This window comes from Pseudophryne corroboree, chromosome 1 (genome assembly GCF_028390025.1).
Source record: "Pseudophryne corroboree isolate aPseCor3 chromosome 1, aPseCor3.hap2, whole genome shotgun sequence".
Classification (NCBI taxonomy): Eukaryota; Metazoa; Chordata; class Amphibia; order Anura; family Myobatrachidae; genus Pseudophryne; species Pseudophryne corroboree.
Window position 1 is genome coordinate 1,049,350,662 of NC_086444.1, and position 18,593 is coordinate 1,049,369,254.

At 43.1% G+C, this 18,593-nt stretch overlaps 1 protein-coding gene across 2 annotated transcripts in view; it reads left to right on the forward strand.

Moving 5' to 3' along the window:
- Positions 1-1,711: 1,711 nt before the first annotated feature.
- Positions 1,712-18,593, forward strand: part of MSR1 (macrophage scavenger receptor 1) — a 129,257-nt gene continuing 112,375 nt past the window's right edge. For both annotated transcript variants that reach the window (XM_063920863.1, XM_063920864.1), the window contains exons 1-5: positions 1,712-1,813; positions 2,052-2,156; positions 8,628-8,735; positions 10,062-10,387; positions 14,411-14,597. In XM_063920863.1, the coding sequence (XP_063776933.1) occupies positions 2,060-2,156; positions 8,628-8,735; positions 10,062-10,387; positions 14,411-14,597 (718 nt within the window). In that variant the 5' untranslated portion in view covers positions 1,712-1,813; positions 2,052-2,059. The remainder of the gene's footprint in view (positions 1,814-2,051; positions 2,157-8,627; positions 8,736-10,061; positions 10,388-14,410; positions 14,598-18,593) is intronic.

The following is an 18,593-nucleotide window of genomic DNA, read 5'->3' on the forward strand; positions in this document are numbered from 1 at the left end:
GTATGGGCGCTGTGTGAGCGTAGTATGGGTGCCGTGTGAGCGTAGTATGGGTGCCTTGTGAGCGTAGTATGGGTGCCTTGTGAGCGTAGTATGGGTGCTGTGTGAGAGTAGTATGGGTGCTGTGAGCGTAGTATGGGTGCCGCTGTGTGAGCGTAGTATGGGTGCTGCTGTGTGAGCATAGTATGAGTGCTGTGTGACGTAGTATGGGTGCAGTTTGAGCATAGTATGGGTGCAGTTTGAGTGTAGTATGAGTGCTGTGTGACGTAGTATGGGTGCAGTTTGAGTGTAGTATGAGTGCTGTGTGACGTAGTATGGGTGCTGCTGTGTGAGCGTAGTATGGGTGCAGTTTGAGTGTAGTATGAGTGCTGTGTGATGTAGTATGGGTGCTGCTGTGTGAGCGTAGTATGGGTCCTGTTTGAGCGTAGTATGGGTGGTGCTGTGTGAGGGGAGCTTTATGTGAGCTGATAGTGTGGGTGGATTAATGTGCTAACGGGTGTTGGAAGGCGGGATTGATAATGAATTGGGGAGAGATGGGGTAATGGATGCACGGAAACGGGGGGGGGGGGGGGGCTTCAGTAATGGGTTCTTGGACAGGGATATGTCTGCGGTTGCTGTTTAGGGGAAATTGGTTAATCAGTGCCACCACCAAGTAAATCCCATGCCACCTCTAAGACACCACATGACACCCCATGTCACCTTTAAGACACCACATGATACCCCATGTCACCTCTAAGACACCACATGATACCCCATGTCAGCTCTAAAACACCACATGATACCCCATGTCACCACCAAGACACCGCATGATACCCCATGTCACCACCAAGACACCACATGATACCCCATGTCACCACCAAGACACCGCATGATACCCCATGTCACCACCAAGACACCGCATGATACCCCATGTCACCACCAAGACACCACATGATACCCCATGTCACCACCAAGACACCACATGATACCCCATGTCACCACCAAGACACCACATGATACCCCATATCCCCACATGATACCCCATTTCCCCACATGTCACCACATTTCACCAGATGAGCAGCGGTTTAGTATGCTAAGGGGGCTATTCAATTGTTTGAAAAGTCAGTTGGGAGTCTGTTTTTTCCTATCTAATAGACAGGAAAAAACAGACACCCAACCGACTTTTCAAACATTTGAATCTCCCCCTAAAAGTAGCAAAACTACAACTGCTTTCTCTAGCATGAGGGGGGCCGCCCAGCACAGGGCAAGGCCGCCCCACATGCTGCGTCCGCCCCCCCCCACTTATACACGAGTGCATTGCTATACAGAGATGCGCTCGCATTTTAAGGGTAGCTCTCTGCTTCTGCAGCCTAGCTGTGAAGGCAGTCGCCGGGCCGCCATCTTTTGGGTCGCAGCTGCTGCGTGTGCCGTCATGCAACCGCTGCGGCCCACCCAACAAATGGTCCAGAAACGTCTGCGTTGTCCGGACCACGCCCCTCAAACGGTGCGTCGCCGCCCCATCACCTCCCCCGCCAGGATTCCTTATGGTGTGATAGGGGAGGAGGTCCATGGGGGGTGACACCATGAGTTACCACACCGGGTGACACCAACCCTAGTGACGCCTCTGGTAGTAAAGTTTGGTTATTGAATGTTTCTAGAGTTTGCTTACGTAATGAATGTGCCCAGAGTAGAAGCCCAATCACACTGACTAGCAGACCACTGCTGAGTCATTTCCCTGACATGAACCTAGAAAGTCACAGGGAAGCTGCACTTTTGTACACACATTGAAGACACTTTATACATATCTTCAATCTCTCCATTTCAGCTCGAAATAAAGGTGAGACTTTTAATATTTCTATTTGCTTTATGTTCATTTTGAACCATTTCTAAATGTGACAGAAGTATATAGATCTGTATCACTTATTAGTTGTGCTGACAATTACTTGCAGAATTTAAAGATGTAAGGGCAACACAGAAACAGAATCAGGCTTTACTAGCTGAGTCTGGTACTTAATGGGCTATAAAGTAGGATAGCTGTCCCAAAGGTAGAATCAAAGCATATTCTTATATTACAGCTTGTTAAATGGCAAAGTGGTCAAAAGCATCTGAAAATGAGGAGGACATTAATTCCCTTATCCATCTTGAGAATTCACGCTGTGATCATTTGTCACCACTGCCATGTAAGTACATAAGTATTGTTGTGAAATGTTGTTGAATTATTAAGTTTAATAACTCCAATGTGATACAGTAGGCTCACCCTTTACTTATACTATAACAAACTTTATAATCAATTCAGTGTCTAATACATACTGTTAACCTATAGACATTAATCACATTTTAAATACTTGAAAAGCGTATTTATTTTTGCAAATTTCACTGCTCTCTCGTTCAGCCACCACTCCTCCTATTCTCATTTTACTACAGGTTGAGTATTCCAAATATTCCGAAATACGGAATGTTCCGAAATACGGACTTTTTTGAGTGAGAGTGAGATAGTGAAACCTTTGTTTTTTGATGGCTCAATGTACACAAACTTTGTTTAATACACAAAGTTATTAAAAATATTGTATTGTATGACCTTCAGGCTGTGTGTATAAGGTGTATATGAAACATAAATGAATTGTGTGAATGTACACACACTTTGTTTAATGCACAAAGTTATAAAAAATATTGGCTATAATGACCTTCAGGTTGTGTGTATAAGGTGTATATGTAACATAAATGCATTCTGTGCTTAGATTTAGGTCCCATCACCATGATATCTCATTATGGTATGTAATTATTCCAAAATACGGAAAAATACGATATCCAAAATACCTCTGGTCCCAAGCATTTTGGATAAGGGATACTCAACCTGTACCAGTATTTACCCCATCCACACTATGACCAGGTTGGCATGGCAACATCCCCCATTAATCCTTCTCTTCCTAATCCTTTATTCTGTTCCCTGGTACCACCTCTATCCCCCTCTCCCAGTCTCCTACATCTCATCCTCTCTCCTCTTCTCTGTCTCCCATCCTCCCCTCTGCCTCCCTTCCCCTCCTCTTCTGTTTCCCCATTGCAATTTACTTCTGCCCCTTCACACCCTTTCTACCCCACCACTCAACCCTGCTCTCTCCCTCCTCTGCCTGTCACCTCACCTCTCCTCCACCACTATCATAGTGCACTCCCTCCCTGCCTCACTCCTGCAGTCTCCCTTCCTAACCAAGGCCCCAGCACCATCATTACACCCTCTTTATCCCTTCCTTACAAATTAATCTTACCTCAACGCTACAGCAACCCTGATAATCTCATTCACATCTCTCCCACAAACTCCTACCGCCTATCCTGTGCCCTTTGGAATGCCAGATCTATTTGCAACAAACTGTCCCCCACTCATGACCTTTTCATTTCCAACTCCCTGCATCTCCTGGCCATTACAGAAACCTGGATTACTCCTTATGACACCACTTCTCCTGCTGCTCTCTCTGCTGGGGGCCTCACATTCTCACACACCCCAACCCGGGGGTCGCCATGGGGGTGGTGTTGGGATCCTTTTACTCTCAAGCTACACATACCAACTTATACCTCCAGAACTATCCCTTACATTCTCTACATTTGAGGTCCATGCAGTATGCCTCTACCAACCTACTAATCATCGAGTTGCTGTCATTTACCATCCACCTGGCATTTCCTCCAAATTCCTTGACCACTTTGCTTCCTGGCTACCTCACTTCCTCTCTTCTGACATTCCCTCCATTATCCTAGGTGATTTCAACATCCCTAGCGATAACCCCACAAAATCACCTGCCTCTAAACTCCTTAACCTCATCTTCACTTGCTCTCTCCCAGTGGACCACCTCACTCTCCCATGTGAATGGGAGCTCACTGGATCTGGTTTTCACTCACCGCTGTGATATTTCTGATTTCTCCAATTCCCCTTTTCCCCTCTATGACTACCATCTGCTCTCTTTCAACTTATCTATCTCTGCTTCCCCATCTCTCCCTCCTAAGGCTACCATCACTAAGCGTAACATTGAGGCTATTGACACCTCATCCATAGCCTCCCTGTTTGACTCACTTCTCTCCTCTTCTCTCTCTCACATGCCCTGAACAAGCCACATCCCTATACAATGCATCTCTTACTTCTGCCCCTGACTTTGTTGCTCCGCAAAACACTATTCACCCTCGCAGATCAACACCTCAACCCTGGCACACCAAATGTACCAGATATCTTCAAAAAAGCTCATGTACTGCCGAGCGACAGTGGAAGAAATCACGCTCTAAAGCTGACTACCTCCATTTCAAATTTATGCTCTCATCCTTCAGTACTGCCCTTTCCCTTGCTAAACAATCCTACTTCAAAATCCTCATCTCTACCCAGTCTTCCAACCCCCGTCACCTCTTTGCCACTGTTAACTCCCTCCTCTGCTTACTACCACCTCCTCTCCCTGCCTCATTGTCTGCTCTTGACTTTGCCACTTATTTCACATCCAAGATTGACTCCATACATCAGGACATAACATCCCACCAGACCAGCAACCAGCCACCACCCATCCCTTGCCACCCCTTCTCCTTCCCTCTTACCAACTCTGACATCTTTCTCCCAAGTATCTGATGAGGAAGTCATGGCCCTCATCCGTTCCCCCCCCCCCCACGACCTCCCCACTTGACCCTATCCCCTCCCACCTCCTCAGCTACCTCTCTCCTTCTGCCTGTTCCCATCTTGCACACCTTCTCAATCTCTCCCTCTCATCAGGCACTGTCCCCTCTGCCTTCAAGTATGCTCTTGTCTCCCCAATTCTTAAATTACCTACCCTTGATCCAAACACTCTCTCCAACTATCGACCCATCTCTCTCCTCCCTTTTGCCTCCACACTTCTTGAGTGTATTGTCTATAATCACCTCACTGCCTTTCTTTCCTCTCACTCACTGCTTGACCCATTCCAGTCTGGTTTCCATTCTCTCCGCTGCACTGAAACTGCCCTCAAAAAAGTCTGCAATGACCTCCATGCAGCCAAATCTAAGGGCCACTACTCTCTGCTTATTTTTCTTGACCTCTCTGCTGCTTTTGACACTGTGGACCACCCTCTCCTTCTGCAAATCCTTCACTCTCTTGGTCTGTGTGATACTGCCCTCTCCTGGCTGTCCTCCTACCTCTCTGATCATTCCTTCTCTGTCTCCTCTCATGATGCTACCTCCCCCCCACTTCCACTAACTGTTGGTGTCCCCCAAGGCTCTGTTCTTGGTCCTCTCCTTTTCTCTCTCTATACGTCCTCTTTAGGTGAACTCATTACTTCTTTTAACATCCAATACCACCTGTATGCTATGCTGATGACACTCAAATCTATCTTTCCTCCCCTGATCTCTCCACGGTTCTCCTCACTCGTACCTCCAATGGTCTCTCTGCTATATCTTCCTGGATGTCTCAGCGCTTTCTTAAACTCAACATGTCTAAGACTGAGCTGATCATCTTCCCACCCTCCCGCACAACCTCACCCCCCACAATCTCATTATCCATTGATGGCACGACTATCTCCTCTAGCCCCCAAGTACGCTGTCTTGGCATACTCCTTGACTCCTCCCTCTCCTTCAAACCACACATTCAGCACCTCTCACAAACCTGTCATTTTCATCTCAAAAACATTTCCAGGATCAGACCTTTTCTCACCCAGGATGCCACTAAGATCATTATTCACTCACTGATTATTTCCAGACTGGACTACTGTAATCTCCTCCTAACTGGCCTCCCTGACAATTACCTCTCTCCACTCCAATCTATCCTCAATGCTGCAGCCCGGCTCATCTTCCTCACCATATGCACTACATCCACCTCCCCTCTCCTACAAGCCCTTCACTGGCTTCCCTTCCCTTTCAGAATCCATTTCAAGCTTCTCACACTCACTTACAAAGCACTCATCCACTCCTCTCCCATTTACATCTCTGACCTTATCTCCCTTTACTCTCCCACCCATCCTCTTCGCTCTGCCATTGCACGCTGACTCTCCTGTCTTCTGATTAATTCCTCCAAATCCTATCTCCAAGATTTTTCACGTGCTGCTCCCTTTCTCTGGAATAATTTACCTCTCTCCCTCAGACTCTCCACCTCTCTACAAAACTTCAAACGGCTCTTAAGACCCGCTTCTTTACCAAACCCAACCAAATCTCATCCTAACCCTCTGTTCCACGCTCTCTATGTACCCCATCTGTGTCACTCCTGTCTGTCTACCCCTCCGCTTAGAATGTAAGCTCTCACGAGTAGGGCCCTCTACCCTTATGTGCTTATCCTTTTCTTACTTTAATAATCCTCAACTGCCCAAATCCCGCATTTTTTTGGCCACCTTGAACTTATCTCTATGTCGTTTACTGGTGTAGTTATGCTTAGTTACCCTGTACTTGTCCTATATTGTCTTCAAATGTAAGTCACTGTTTTCCTGTTTTGATTATGTGCATATGTACTTTGTAATTAAGCGCTGTGGAACCCTTGTGGCACCATATAAATAAAGGATAATAATGATAATAATAATAATAATAATAATAATAATAATAATAATTATATATATATATATATACATATATAGTGGCAGGAGAGGTACTTTGCCACCTGTAAGCTATACACAGGGTCCTGGGGGTAGATGGGAAGTATGGATGGACCAGGTTCCCATCCATTTGGCCCAGACCAGGTCTTATAGGCATCTTAGCTCAAGAAGCTGCTTCATCAGCCAGCACCTGGGTGCTGGGTTTAAAGCAGAGTCTCTCCCATGAGTCAGGGCTCCTGAAGGCAGTTAGTGTCCAGGTGATAGGCCTGCTAGTGACAGTGGGATCCGGAGGGCTGGGCCACTAATGTCAGGATGCCGGTACCTGAATGGTTCCTTATTAAGTAAGAGGGAGTGACACAGGGTCTAACCTCCCTGGTAGTTTACACTAAAGACAGTGATCTTTGTTTTATGTATATCTTTGTTTTTGAGCTACCTGAATACAAGGTATTTGTTGTTTTTGCACAAGCCTGGAGTCGGTCATTGGTGGAATTTTTGTAGCAGAGTGCATTCTAGCAAGACTCTTGTTACAATATATATATATATATATATATATATATATTTTTAGAAAGTGAAGAAAAGGGCGCCTACTAGTGTCTAATAAAATTATAGAACTGATGTGATTGAGAACAGGAGACTACTTATCTGTCATAAATAGACTTTTTGCTTATGACAGATAAGTAGTCTCCTGTTCTCAATCACATCAGTTCTATAATTTTAGTAGACACTAGTAGGCGCCCTTTTCTTCACTTTCTAAAAATTTTATTTATGTGTTTTCCAAGCACATATTTATTGCTTAAGGTTGCAGCCACTCTTATATTAGAGGAAGTGTCACTTATTTTATACACTTGATTTCATATCTTCACTATTTATTAGTGGTAGTGCACCGTGATATCTGAGCGCCCCCGTTTCTCTTTTCGACCATATATATATATATATACAGTATATATATACAGTATACATGTATATACAATTCTCAACATATAATAGTTTTTCTATAATATGTCCACAGAATGTCAGATTTCTCCTGTAATGTACAGACTCCTATGTTTCCTTTTTTGTTATTCCCTTTTGTTTTTGCGGCTTTACAATTTTATTTATTTTTTCAAATTTTTTAATATGATATACTATATTATCTGGCTACTCATTTTAGGTATATTGTTTTACACGTGTGTTATGATATCCCAGCGGTTGGGATGCCGATGGTGAAAAGACCTACCGCGGTATCCTAATAGAAACAATCCCGGCTTGAGCTAGGTAAGTATACTTACCCTCCCCCAATACCCCCCTAAGCCTAACCCTACCTTCCCGCAGCCTATCCTTAACTCTCCCCCCCACAGCCTAACCCTAACCCTCCCAAGTGGTGCCTACACTTAACCCCCCCTCCCCATAGCCTAAATCTAACTTCCCCTGCCCATAACCTAAACCTAACCCCCTTCCCCGCAGCCTAAACCTAACCCTCCCTCCCCTGCAGCCAAACCCTAACCCTTCCCAGGGGTGCCTGACCCTCTCTCCGAGCAGCCTAACCCTCTGTTCCCCACAGCCGAACCATAACCCTCCCGGGGGGTGCCTAAACTTAACTTTCCCCCGCAGCCTATACCTAAGAATATGCGGCATATTTAGGTTAGGTATGGCGGCGGTTGGGATTCCGGCATCAGCATTTCGGCCAGTGAAAGAGATACCTGCGCCGGTATTATGGCTGCATGTCAAGATTCCAGCTTCGGGATTCCGATTGCCTGGATCCCGACCACCAGCATCCTGACCGCACCCCTGTTTTACATATACTGCTATTGATGTGTAAATGTTTACATGCAAGTTAATTGAACGACATTGATTTGTGATACCTTTATTTATAATATATACTTAGTTTTTAAATTTTAGAACCAAATGACACCAGAACTAGATAATATTTTTTTTATTATAAGTGTTCTATGCACAAAGTATCTGTAGTTGTGAAACATCTACACTGTTTCTTGTTTTTCAGTAGCCAATGTATTGTTTTTGTGGTTGAAAATACCTGGGGATTTTTTTTCAAACTACCTTATAATGGGAATATCATTTTAATATTGCATGTTACTGTTTAAGGTTAGAGTTACAAAATAATATAGTAATAAATGCTGTTTCTGTATACTTTAGGTAAACCTATAGCAACAATTGAAAGAAAACTGAAGATTGCAATTATAGCACTTGTGCTTCTGTACTGTATTGTCCTGGGTCTTCTAATATTTACACTCAGGCAACAAGGTAAACATATAACCTACAATATAATTTAGCAATACTGTTGGTGGGTTATTTATATAGGTGCTATAGTACTTAGCAAACAATCAATCAATAATTCACTATGAGTAATACAATTTAGGATATTTCAGTTAAATAAAATGGGTAGCTGGTTGCAGTGATTAATTGCACCTATGTACATTGTCACCATTGTTAATAAATAAATAACCCTCATTGTAATCATAATATACAAGACAGAGGTAAGATATATACTTATTAATTGTATGTTAAATAATGTCTGGTTACTGCAGGCACAAGGGTTGAAACAGACAACAGATGGATATGTCTGACCAGCATCTGTCTGATAACAATTCTCATAAAAGATGTATGCTCTGGCAGTCCTAGTGTTAAAAGATATACTAGTAGGAAAATAATCACAATACAGGTTTCAAGACTGGACTTCTTCCTAGATTGGTACTTGTTAGAACTGTATCACTGCACACTGATTTTAGGAGGAACAAATGCTGTAGTGCTAGGAAAGGGATCAATATGAACTACCTACAATCAAAATCCTGATGGTCAAAATACTAATAACAATTGACAGATGGTTAAAATACCGACAAGATCAAAATTCCAACATTTTAAATGTCGTCATTGTAAAAAAAAACGATATTTAAAACGTCGACAGGTCAAAAAGTCGACACAAAAATTTTAATTGTTTTTTGTGTATGTCAACATAGGTTAACAAGGACACCGTATATGTGTACCGTGTCCCATCGCATGGCTTGCTGCGCTCGCCATGCTTCGGGCACACTTTTATATTCCCCCCTCCAGGTCCACTGGGATGGTAAAGTATAAACAGGTCGGTTTCAATAAAAAAAATCATGAAAAAACTTGTGTTGACTTTCGACCTGTCGACATTTAAATTTCTGTATTTTGCCCTTGTTGGTATTTTATATGTCGGTATTTTGACCATGTCTGTATTTTGACCTTGTTGGTATTTTGACCACCGGTCAATGGCTGTCGATATTTTGACCGCCGGGTTTTGATTGTAGGTAAATTGTCTGCATCCCCTTGGAAACCATGCTGTGCAGGCTATCGCAACAGTGAGTTTTTGAAATTCTATTAATTAAATTGGGTTGAAAATGATACTTTTACGGGAAAAGGGACTGCATCACTAAAATTGACCTACGTACTGAAATGTATTAACAAATTAGGTGATGTGAAAGTAAAAGGATTTCCATGAGCGTGTGAAATTGAGGACTGTAAAATCAGAGTGTGATAGTATGTGCTTTTTGTGTATGCAGGTGAAATTTCTAAATAATGTCTTTCATCTTCTTTTCTCCATTGAAGGTCACATCTCTGTTTTCGAAAAACAAGGTGGAAAACTTGAAGATAATAATGTGGAAGAAGAAAAAGATGATGATAGCACTGTTATTCTAAACCAGCTTATTGAAAACTTCTCAGACTGGAAATCAAAAATTTCAATGAACTCAGCAAAACTGCAATTGTTAAATGAAATATTAAATAACAGCACATCAGAGAGTCAAGCAAAGGACAAACTTGTGCAAGACATTCAGACAGCTGTAGAACGCTTAACAACTGCACTGGATGACAATCAAGTGAAAGTGGAGTATATAAATACAACTTTTACTGAAAACGTTTATATATTATGGGAGGTAAGCACTGCTCAAAGTTCTTCATACTGAAAAAGTCATTATTTTGTTTGAAAACAATATGGGCATTGCTTCCATGTATAAGTTTATTGAAAAACAGTCCCTAAGTTTTATTCAAATAAGGTGTAGAAATGTTGAACAAGCATTCCTATATTTTAGTTGTATTTTCACCATTGATGTCTACTGGACATATTTATTAATATTATTTTATTAAAATAATAAAAATATTGGTGTTATCACACCTATTTCACATTATTTTAGTATCACATGAATTGGCAATTGGAGGAGAATTCACAAAATTGTCCTTCAAGCCCTTAAATTAGCATTTTTTATTTTATTTAGTAATCGGATTGCAATTCCCATACTCATAATGGGAAATGTGATCTGCTCAAATTTACTAAAATAAAATTGTAAAAAAAAAAAAAATAATACAGAAGGGAAACTTCAGATTGCATTATTGCTTTTTTTAAAATATAAAAACTTAATTCAATGATCGGTGATCTGGTGAGGTACCTGGTCATCTGACTGCTGTGGTCAATACAACCACAGAGATCCCTGGCGTCTTCCCTCCCCCTAAATGGCGGAGACATGCCTCCATTTGGAGATATGGAGGCTGTCACCTTGTCCTCCCTACCCCTAGATGGCATCAGACTGTCAATCACTGACATTCTGATGTTGTAGTGAGTCAGTCGTGGCAGGACCTGTTCACACACACACACACACACACACACACACACACACACACACACACACACACACACACACACACACACACACACACACACACACACACACAATAGGTCCTGTGTAAAGTACTGACAATTGATACTTTTTGTACATGAACAGTAACTCCCACTTCTGAATAATACCCAATGTAATTGCAGGCGCATCGGGAGGCAGCCTCACACATGCTGGGTTACCGTGCCCTGTGCTGAGTGGCCACCAGCATGTGAGGAGATGAACACAGATCTGTCTACGTATGCAGCGATCTGCGTTAATCTCTGAATAAGGTCCTAAGGCAGCCACAAGGATATACAACCAGTAACCTCTAAGGGCATAAGAACATTAAATTAACTTCACTGACCACCATCTCTCTTGGCTTTAAAATCAGTCACCCATGATTGTTATCACTATGTAGCAGCAGAAATGGAGTTTAATGATATCTGGCAATTTGACTTTAACAAACATGTGGCCAAATTGGATACAGATCTGCTCATTTGGCATTCTGGTCAAATGTCTAGAAATTAACATTCCTTGAAATACAAATTAGAATATTAATAATAGACATAAATCCATTATAATTAAAAATTGTTTGTATAAAAGCCTTTTTCAGGGTGAAGTTGACATTGTTAAGATAAATTGTTATTGTGGATAGAGTTGTTTCCCTATACCAGGGGTGGGGAACCTCCGGCCCTCGGGCCGTATAAGGCCTGCGAAGCCATTTGGTCCGGCCCACCCGCTCCTCTCAGTGAGACACGCCGCCGCACAGTCCGGCGGCAGCGTGTCTCAGCTGTCACCACACGGAGGAGAGCGCGGCAATTGTCGGGCTGCGGCTGCAGTGTGTAGGACTTGAAACCAGCCGCCGGTTTGTGGGCCAATCAGAGCTCACAGACCGGCAGCCAATCAGGAGCCGCGGCTGCCGGTCCGCGAGCTCTGATTGGCTCTCGAACCGGCGGCTGCTTTCAAGTCTTACATGACGCCGCCCAACATAGCCGCGCTCTCCTCCGTGTCCCCGCCGAAAGGAGCGGTAAGCGGGACGTGGGGGGGGGGCATTTGTATACCTGGCACTGTGGGGGTTATTTGTATACCTGGCACTGTGGGGGGCATCTGTATACCTGGCACTGTGGGGGGCATCTGTATACCTGGCTCTGTGGGGACATCTGTATACCTGGCACTGTGGGGGCATCTGTATACCTGGCACTGTGGGGGCATCTGTATACCTGGCACTGTGGGGACATCTGTATACCTGGCACTGTGGGGACATCTGTATACCTAGCACTGTGGGGGCATCTGTATACCTGGCACTGTGGGGGCATCTGTATACCTGGCACTGTAAGGGGCATTTGTATACCTGGCACTGTGGGGACATCTGTATACCTGGCACTGTGGGGGCATCTGTATACCTGGCACTGTGGGGACATCTGTATACCTGGCACTGTGAGGGGTATTTGTATACCTGGCACTGTGGGGGCATCTGTATACCTGGCACTGTGAGGGGCATTTGTATACCTGGCACTGTGGGGGGCAATTGTGGATCTGGCACTGCACTATTGGGGGCATATGTGCATCACATCCCATTTTAACTGGCCACACCCATTTTTTTGGCGCGTGCGGGGGCAGACTTGTATGGCGCCCGAAGGATTTTATAAATATCCAAATGGCCCTCGGTAGAAAAAAGGTTCCCCATTCCTGCCCTATACAATAATCTCAGATAATGACAATAAGATCAGAAATGGAAGAGTTCATTGCAGGACATCCTGTCACTGGCTATATCCCCCAACTCTATACCAGACCCAATATCTCAGCAAGTAACAGCTATAATTACCATTAGGGGCCTAATCATTATCCATTCATTTCTAAAAAAATAAAAATAAAAATAGGTGAAATGTATAAGTTTGTAGAAATGTAGTATTAGGACCATTCACTATAAAGGTAAATCTCCTGCTTACCTTTCAGTCTAGATCTGGCCTGCTGTCCCTATACAATAGTATGGAGTCCTAAAGACATTAAGCTTTGAAAATATAAAAATTTTGGAGCTTGATAGCAGGAACCTTCGCCATTATCAGATGGCGCTGATTCCCGGACACCCATTCTTTCTCTATAGGAAGGAGTCCCAGGTTGCGAAGGGATCCCTCCACCCCTATTTCGATCTTTCCACTAGATACTGCTCTTCCGCTTTAGCAATGTTGAGTCAGAGAGTCCTAGTTCGGATCAGCTGTCCCTGCAATGTTGAATTGATCCAGGGAATCTGTATCAACCATTTCTACTCGCAGCAAGTTGGATACTTGAAGAATAGGCCACTTAGTGTGAGAGACTAAATGCAGCAGTTGGAACACGAGCATCATGACATATTAGAACAGCATTGTTATTGTCATCCTCAGAGGTATGGTGAAGAGGAACATCTTCAATCTACAATGTTTAAAGATGGTCAAATGAGGATGAAAATATACTACTAAGTAACTGTTATGCATAAATCTAGCACAGGCACACAAATGGCACATGCGCTGACAGTTCCATATCATTCAGTAGTCAGTACACAGTGCAAGAAAAGAAATAATGCTAGGTTAAGACAGTAGAGCAAGTTAAACATGCATGGGATGGACATAAGGATATCCTTACAAAGAAATAAGGATCAATTAAGGCTAGAGATAAATGAAAAAAAAAAGAGGGCAGACTAGATGGGCCAAGTGGTTCTTATCTGCCGACAAATTCTATGTTTCTATGTAAGTGTTCATAAAGTGTAGAAAGTAACACTGCTTCTGCTTCATCCTCATCCTATGTATTTAGGAGTTGTCTAGAAATATAATGTTAGCATAGATTTATCAGTTGTGCATAAAGATATGTGTTTTCAGATCATGGTGATATACATAAAATGAAACAATGTTTAATAACCCATTTTTCTAAAACTGACATTATGACAATGAAGAGGAAACCGTTACACGAAGCTGTCAGCTGTTACTAAAACCTTTCATCAACTGTTTGTGTCCAAAAAGCCGCTGTATGTTATTATTGGAGGTGGTCTCAATATACCAGCTATCATTTTTTGGTGTTAAAATGTTAGCAATATTTCTAATTCTGGTACACTTACTGCATGTCAGTAATGTTATTTATTCTTTAAAAATCCAAAATCTTTATTCTCATCCACTCATCTCTCGTATGGTCCATTGTCACCTGGATTCCTGTTACAAATGCATGTTCTACGCATACATCAGGAATAAAGATGTGCTTTTAAAAGTGATTGTTTTATGTTATTATTTGAAACGTCATTATTTTTATATTTTCTTCTTTAACCATTTATATTTACAGGAAGTTGTGCAAAAGAGTGCATACTTTCAGAATGCATCTGTAGACATATCTGATGTAAAACAAAAATACATTATCCTGGAACAAAAAATGAAAGAGGAAGTGAAAACACTTAATAAAATCACAAATGAGCTGCAGTTAAAAGACTGGGAACATTCACTTACATTGAAAAATTTAACAACCATTCAAGGTGAAGTATTTCATAAACATCTTAAGAGTATTAATGAAAGCCAGTGAGTCTAAATGAATATTTAAAAAAAAATAAACTTCATGTCTCTTCCTGGATGTCCCAGCGCTTTCTTAAACTTAACATGTCTAAGACTGAGCTGATCCTCTTTCCACCCACACGCATAACCTCACCTTCCACAATTTGACTATCTATAGATGGCACAGCTATCTCCTCTGGCCCCAAGTGCGCTGTCTTGGAGTAATCCCTGACTCCTCCCTTTCCTTCAAACCACACATTCAGCACCTATCACAAACCTGTCATTTTCATCTCAAAAATATTTCCAGGATCAGACCCTTTCTCACCCAGGATGCCACTAAGACCCTTATCCACTCACTGGTCAACTCCAGACTAGACTACCGTAATCTCCTCCTGACTGGCATCCCTAACACATACATCTCTACACTCCAATCGATCCTCAGTGCTGCTGCCTGGATCATCTTCCTCACCAAACGCACTACATCCACCTCACCTCTCTTATTAGCCCTTCACTGGCTCCCCTTCCCCTTCAGAATCCATTTCAAGCTTCTCACACTCACTTAAAAAGCCCTCACTCCTCTCCCACTTACATCTCTGACATTATCGCCCTTTACACTCCCGCTCATCCTCATCGCTCTGTTAATGCACGCCGCCTCTCCTGCCTTCTGATTACCTCCTCCTACCTCCAAGATTTTGCACATGCTGCTCCCTTTTTCTGGAATTCTCTTACCGCTCCCCCTCAGACTCTCCACCTCTCTACAAAACTTCAAGCTGACTCTCATGACACACATCTTCACCAAACCCAGCCATCTCTCATGCTAAGCCTTCTGTGGCCCATGCTCACTTTCTACCCTATCTGTGTTACCCCTGTCGGTGTGCCCTTCCCCTTTAGAAAGTAAGTTCTCACAAGCAGGGACCTCTTCTCTCATGTACTTTTACGTCTCTTACTTAACCTATCTTCTTTTCAATACTCCCTTTGATGGCACCAAATCCCTCTGTTTTCTGCCACCCTGATACTTATTTCAGTGCTGTTTACTGACGCAGCTATGTTTATATACCCTGTACGTGTCCTATATTGTATTGAACTGTAAGTCACTGTCTTCATATTTTGCTTATTTGTTTACTCTGTAATTGGGTGCTGCGGATCCCATGTGGCGCCATATAAATAAAGGATAATAATGATAATAATACTAATAATAATGAATAATAATACAAGTTATACCATATAGCTCTTCCTAATTGACAGCTTTCAATACTTTTAGCCCAGGGTAATGCAACATCCCACAGGTATGCAACGTCCAGTTGCATTGCAATTAATTGGCACCATTGTGTCTTATTTAACCTATTTTAAGGTGTTCTTCAAGCATTTACTAAATGTGTGTAAATCAGAAGATAAAACCAAATGCAGTATGTGTGAATCAAAGTGAATAAATACACAAACAATTAAAGCAGTTGCTTTAAAACAGTTTACTGTAATCTTTGAAGTGTTCTATCACATTATTATGTGATAGGTTTGAGACATTTTAAAAAGGCAAAAAAGAATAAGAATGGAATGAATGATAAAATTTAATATACTTTATATCACAATAAGAGTATTCTAAAATTAAGGGGATAATTTATCAACAAGTTTCATCACACACAATGAGTTTTAAAACATGTTGCGTATGATAAATGGTGCACTAGTCAATCACCTCCCGTCATTTTTCAAACACATGGCAGGAGCCAATTGGCTGGAGCATCATTTAGCATATGCAATGAGCCTTAAAACTCGTTGCATATGATAAATTTGGTTGCTAAATAGGCCCTAAATGAGGTATACCACAAATCAATAAGAATATGTGCATATGCACCCTTCTAAATACACACTCTTAAAAAACTCAACGCTAAAGGTGCATACACACAGTGAAATATTAATTATGTGCCGATTTAGACTTTGCGATTTCCCCTGAACTCCCCAGAGCACAGAACCACCGATATTGACTATCATTACTTGAGATTTTGACTATGGGCCTAATTCAGACCTGATCGTATATGTACTAAATTTAGCACATCTACGATCAGTCCAGGGGCGTTTCTACAGAGGAGGGGGTCCGTGTGCACCTCCGGGTGGGCCCCCTCCTCTGTACGGTGCTGTAGACTACAGCATTGTGCTGGAGTCTACTGCGCATGTGCAGGTCTTCGGAAACATGGCGCCCGCCATGATCCAGAGACCAACTTGGCTACCGCACATGCGCGGTGACCATTTTGGCTGCGATTTCCATCGCGATCACAGCCCCTAGCGCTGGACTCTAGAAAGGTAAGTATTAAAATTGGTGCAATGGGGGCGGTGTGGTCCTTCCTGGACCCAGGGGCCTGTGTGCACCGCACCCATTGCACCCATTATAGAAACATTGTCAGGAATCGGCGGTCAGCTGCGTCTCACCTACCAGCGCGCTGGTGTGCAGGCCTCCGGAGGTCATGGCCCCAGCCGCGGCTGTACGGATGCGCTGACTGCGAGCGTCATTTCCCGTGTCACTGAGTGCTCCTGAGTCTGGCCCTGCGGTTGTGTTCTGCTGTGTGCCGGCATTCGGTCCGTGTGGATGCTGCTGTGATTCCTGCTTCCAATCCAGGCCTGAGTTTCCAGCCAGAACACTGCGACCAATCACTGCAGGGCAAGGGGTATAAGTTCCTGTCCGGGGCTTACTCTCATTGCCTCGGACAACGAGTCACATACCCTGTGTCTAGTTCTCCAGTTCCTGCGTTTCTGTTCCCAGCGTTCCTTTGTGGATACTTCACTGGTTCCAGATTCCTCTACTACAGCTCTCCTGTTACTCCGGACTTCAGCTACATCCAGCTTCAAAACCCATCAGCCGTAAGAGACTGTCCTCAGGTGTTCTTTCCTATTACTTACCTGTGCACTAATTGTCAGCATACCATCTGTGCAAACCCAGCCGCATAACATCTACTGGCTTAGAGACTGTCTCCTGCTTTTAGCCTAAGTGTGGCTATATGGATTTGTGCTTTAAACAGAGACTGTGAGTTACTCATATATTCCGGAGTTCTGCTTTCATCATCATTATCCGTTTATCCTGTGTTATTCAGAGACTGTGTATTTTCAAATACTACCGGAGTTCTGTTATTTCATCTGCATTTCATTATCAAGTTATTTACTTTCTGCTGCAAGAGACTTTTATGTTATTTGGATTCTGTTATCTGTCATTGATTTCTTCATTACCGGTTTCATCATATTCAGTATTTGTTCCATCTGCTTAACATTAATTAATATCAGCGCTTATGCACAGGACCTTTATATTGCCTCCCCGCTTTATACATTGCACCAACACTGACCCACTAGCGCCCCCGCCGGGGACAGACAAATCCTGAGACCTGACAGTTTGTCCGAGGCCCATGGACCCGGATGGTGGTCAAAGTGTGGGGTCAGGGACACTCCAAGGCTTAGTGTCACGACTAGATGGTCAAGAGGCTGCGCAGCAGCAGATTATACAATACCTGCAGGAAATGTCTTCTCATTTAGATACTCTGCAACAGTCATTTCCAACCTCAGCTCCTCCAGTGTCCTCATCAGTTTCTGCTCCTGTTCCTAGTTCCATAGTTTCTACCTCTCCAGTTGCTCCTATTCCAATGTCTCGCATCCATCTTCCTACACCAAGTAAATTCAATTTTAATCCTAAAATGTGTCGTGGATTTTTGAATCAATGCGAAGTCCATTTTGAATTGCAACCACAGAACTTTCCAACACCTAGAACAAAGGTTGCATATATTGTCTCTCTGTTAGCTGGTTCTGCTCTGAATTGGGTCTCTCCGCTGTGGGAGCGAGCAGATGCACTACTGAATAATTATACAGAGTTTGTTGCCGCATTCCGACGCATCTTTGACGAGCCTGGGCGTACGACTTCTGCTTCTTCAGACCTCCTTCAGATCCGCCAGGGAAAACGTACTATAGGTCAGTACGTCATCCAGTTCCAGACATTGGCATCAGAG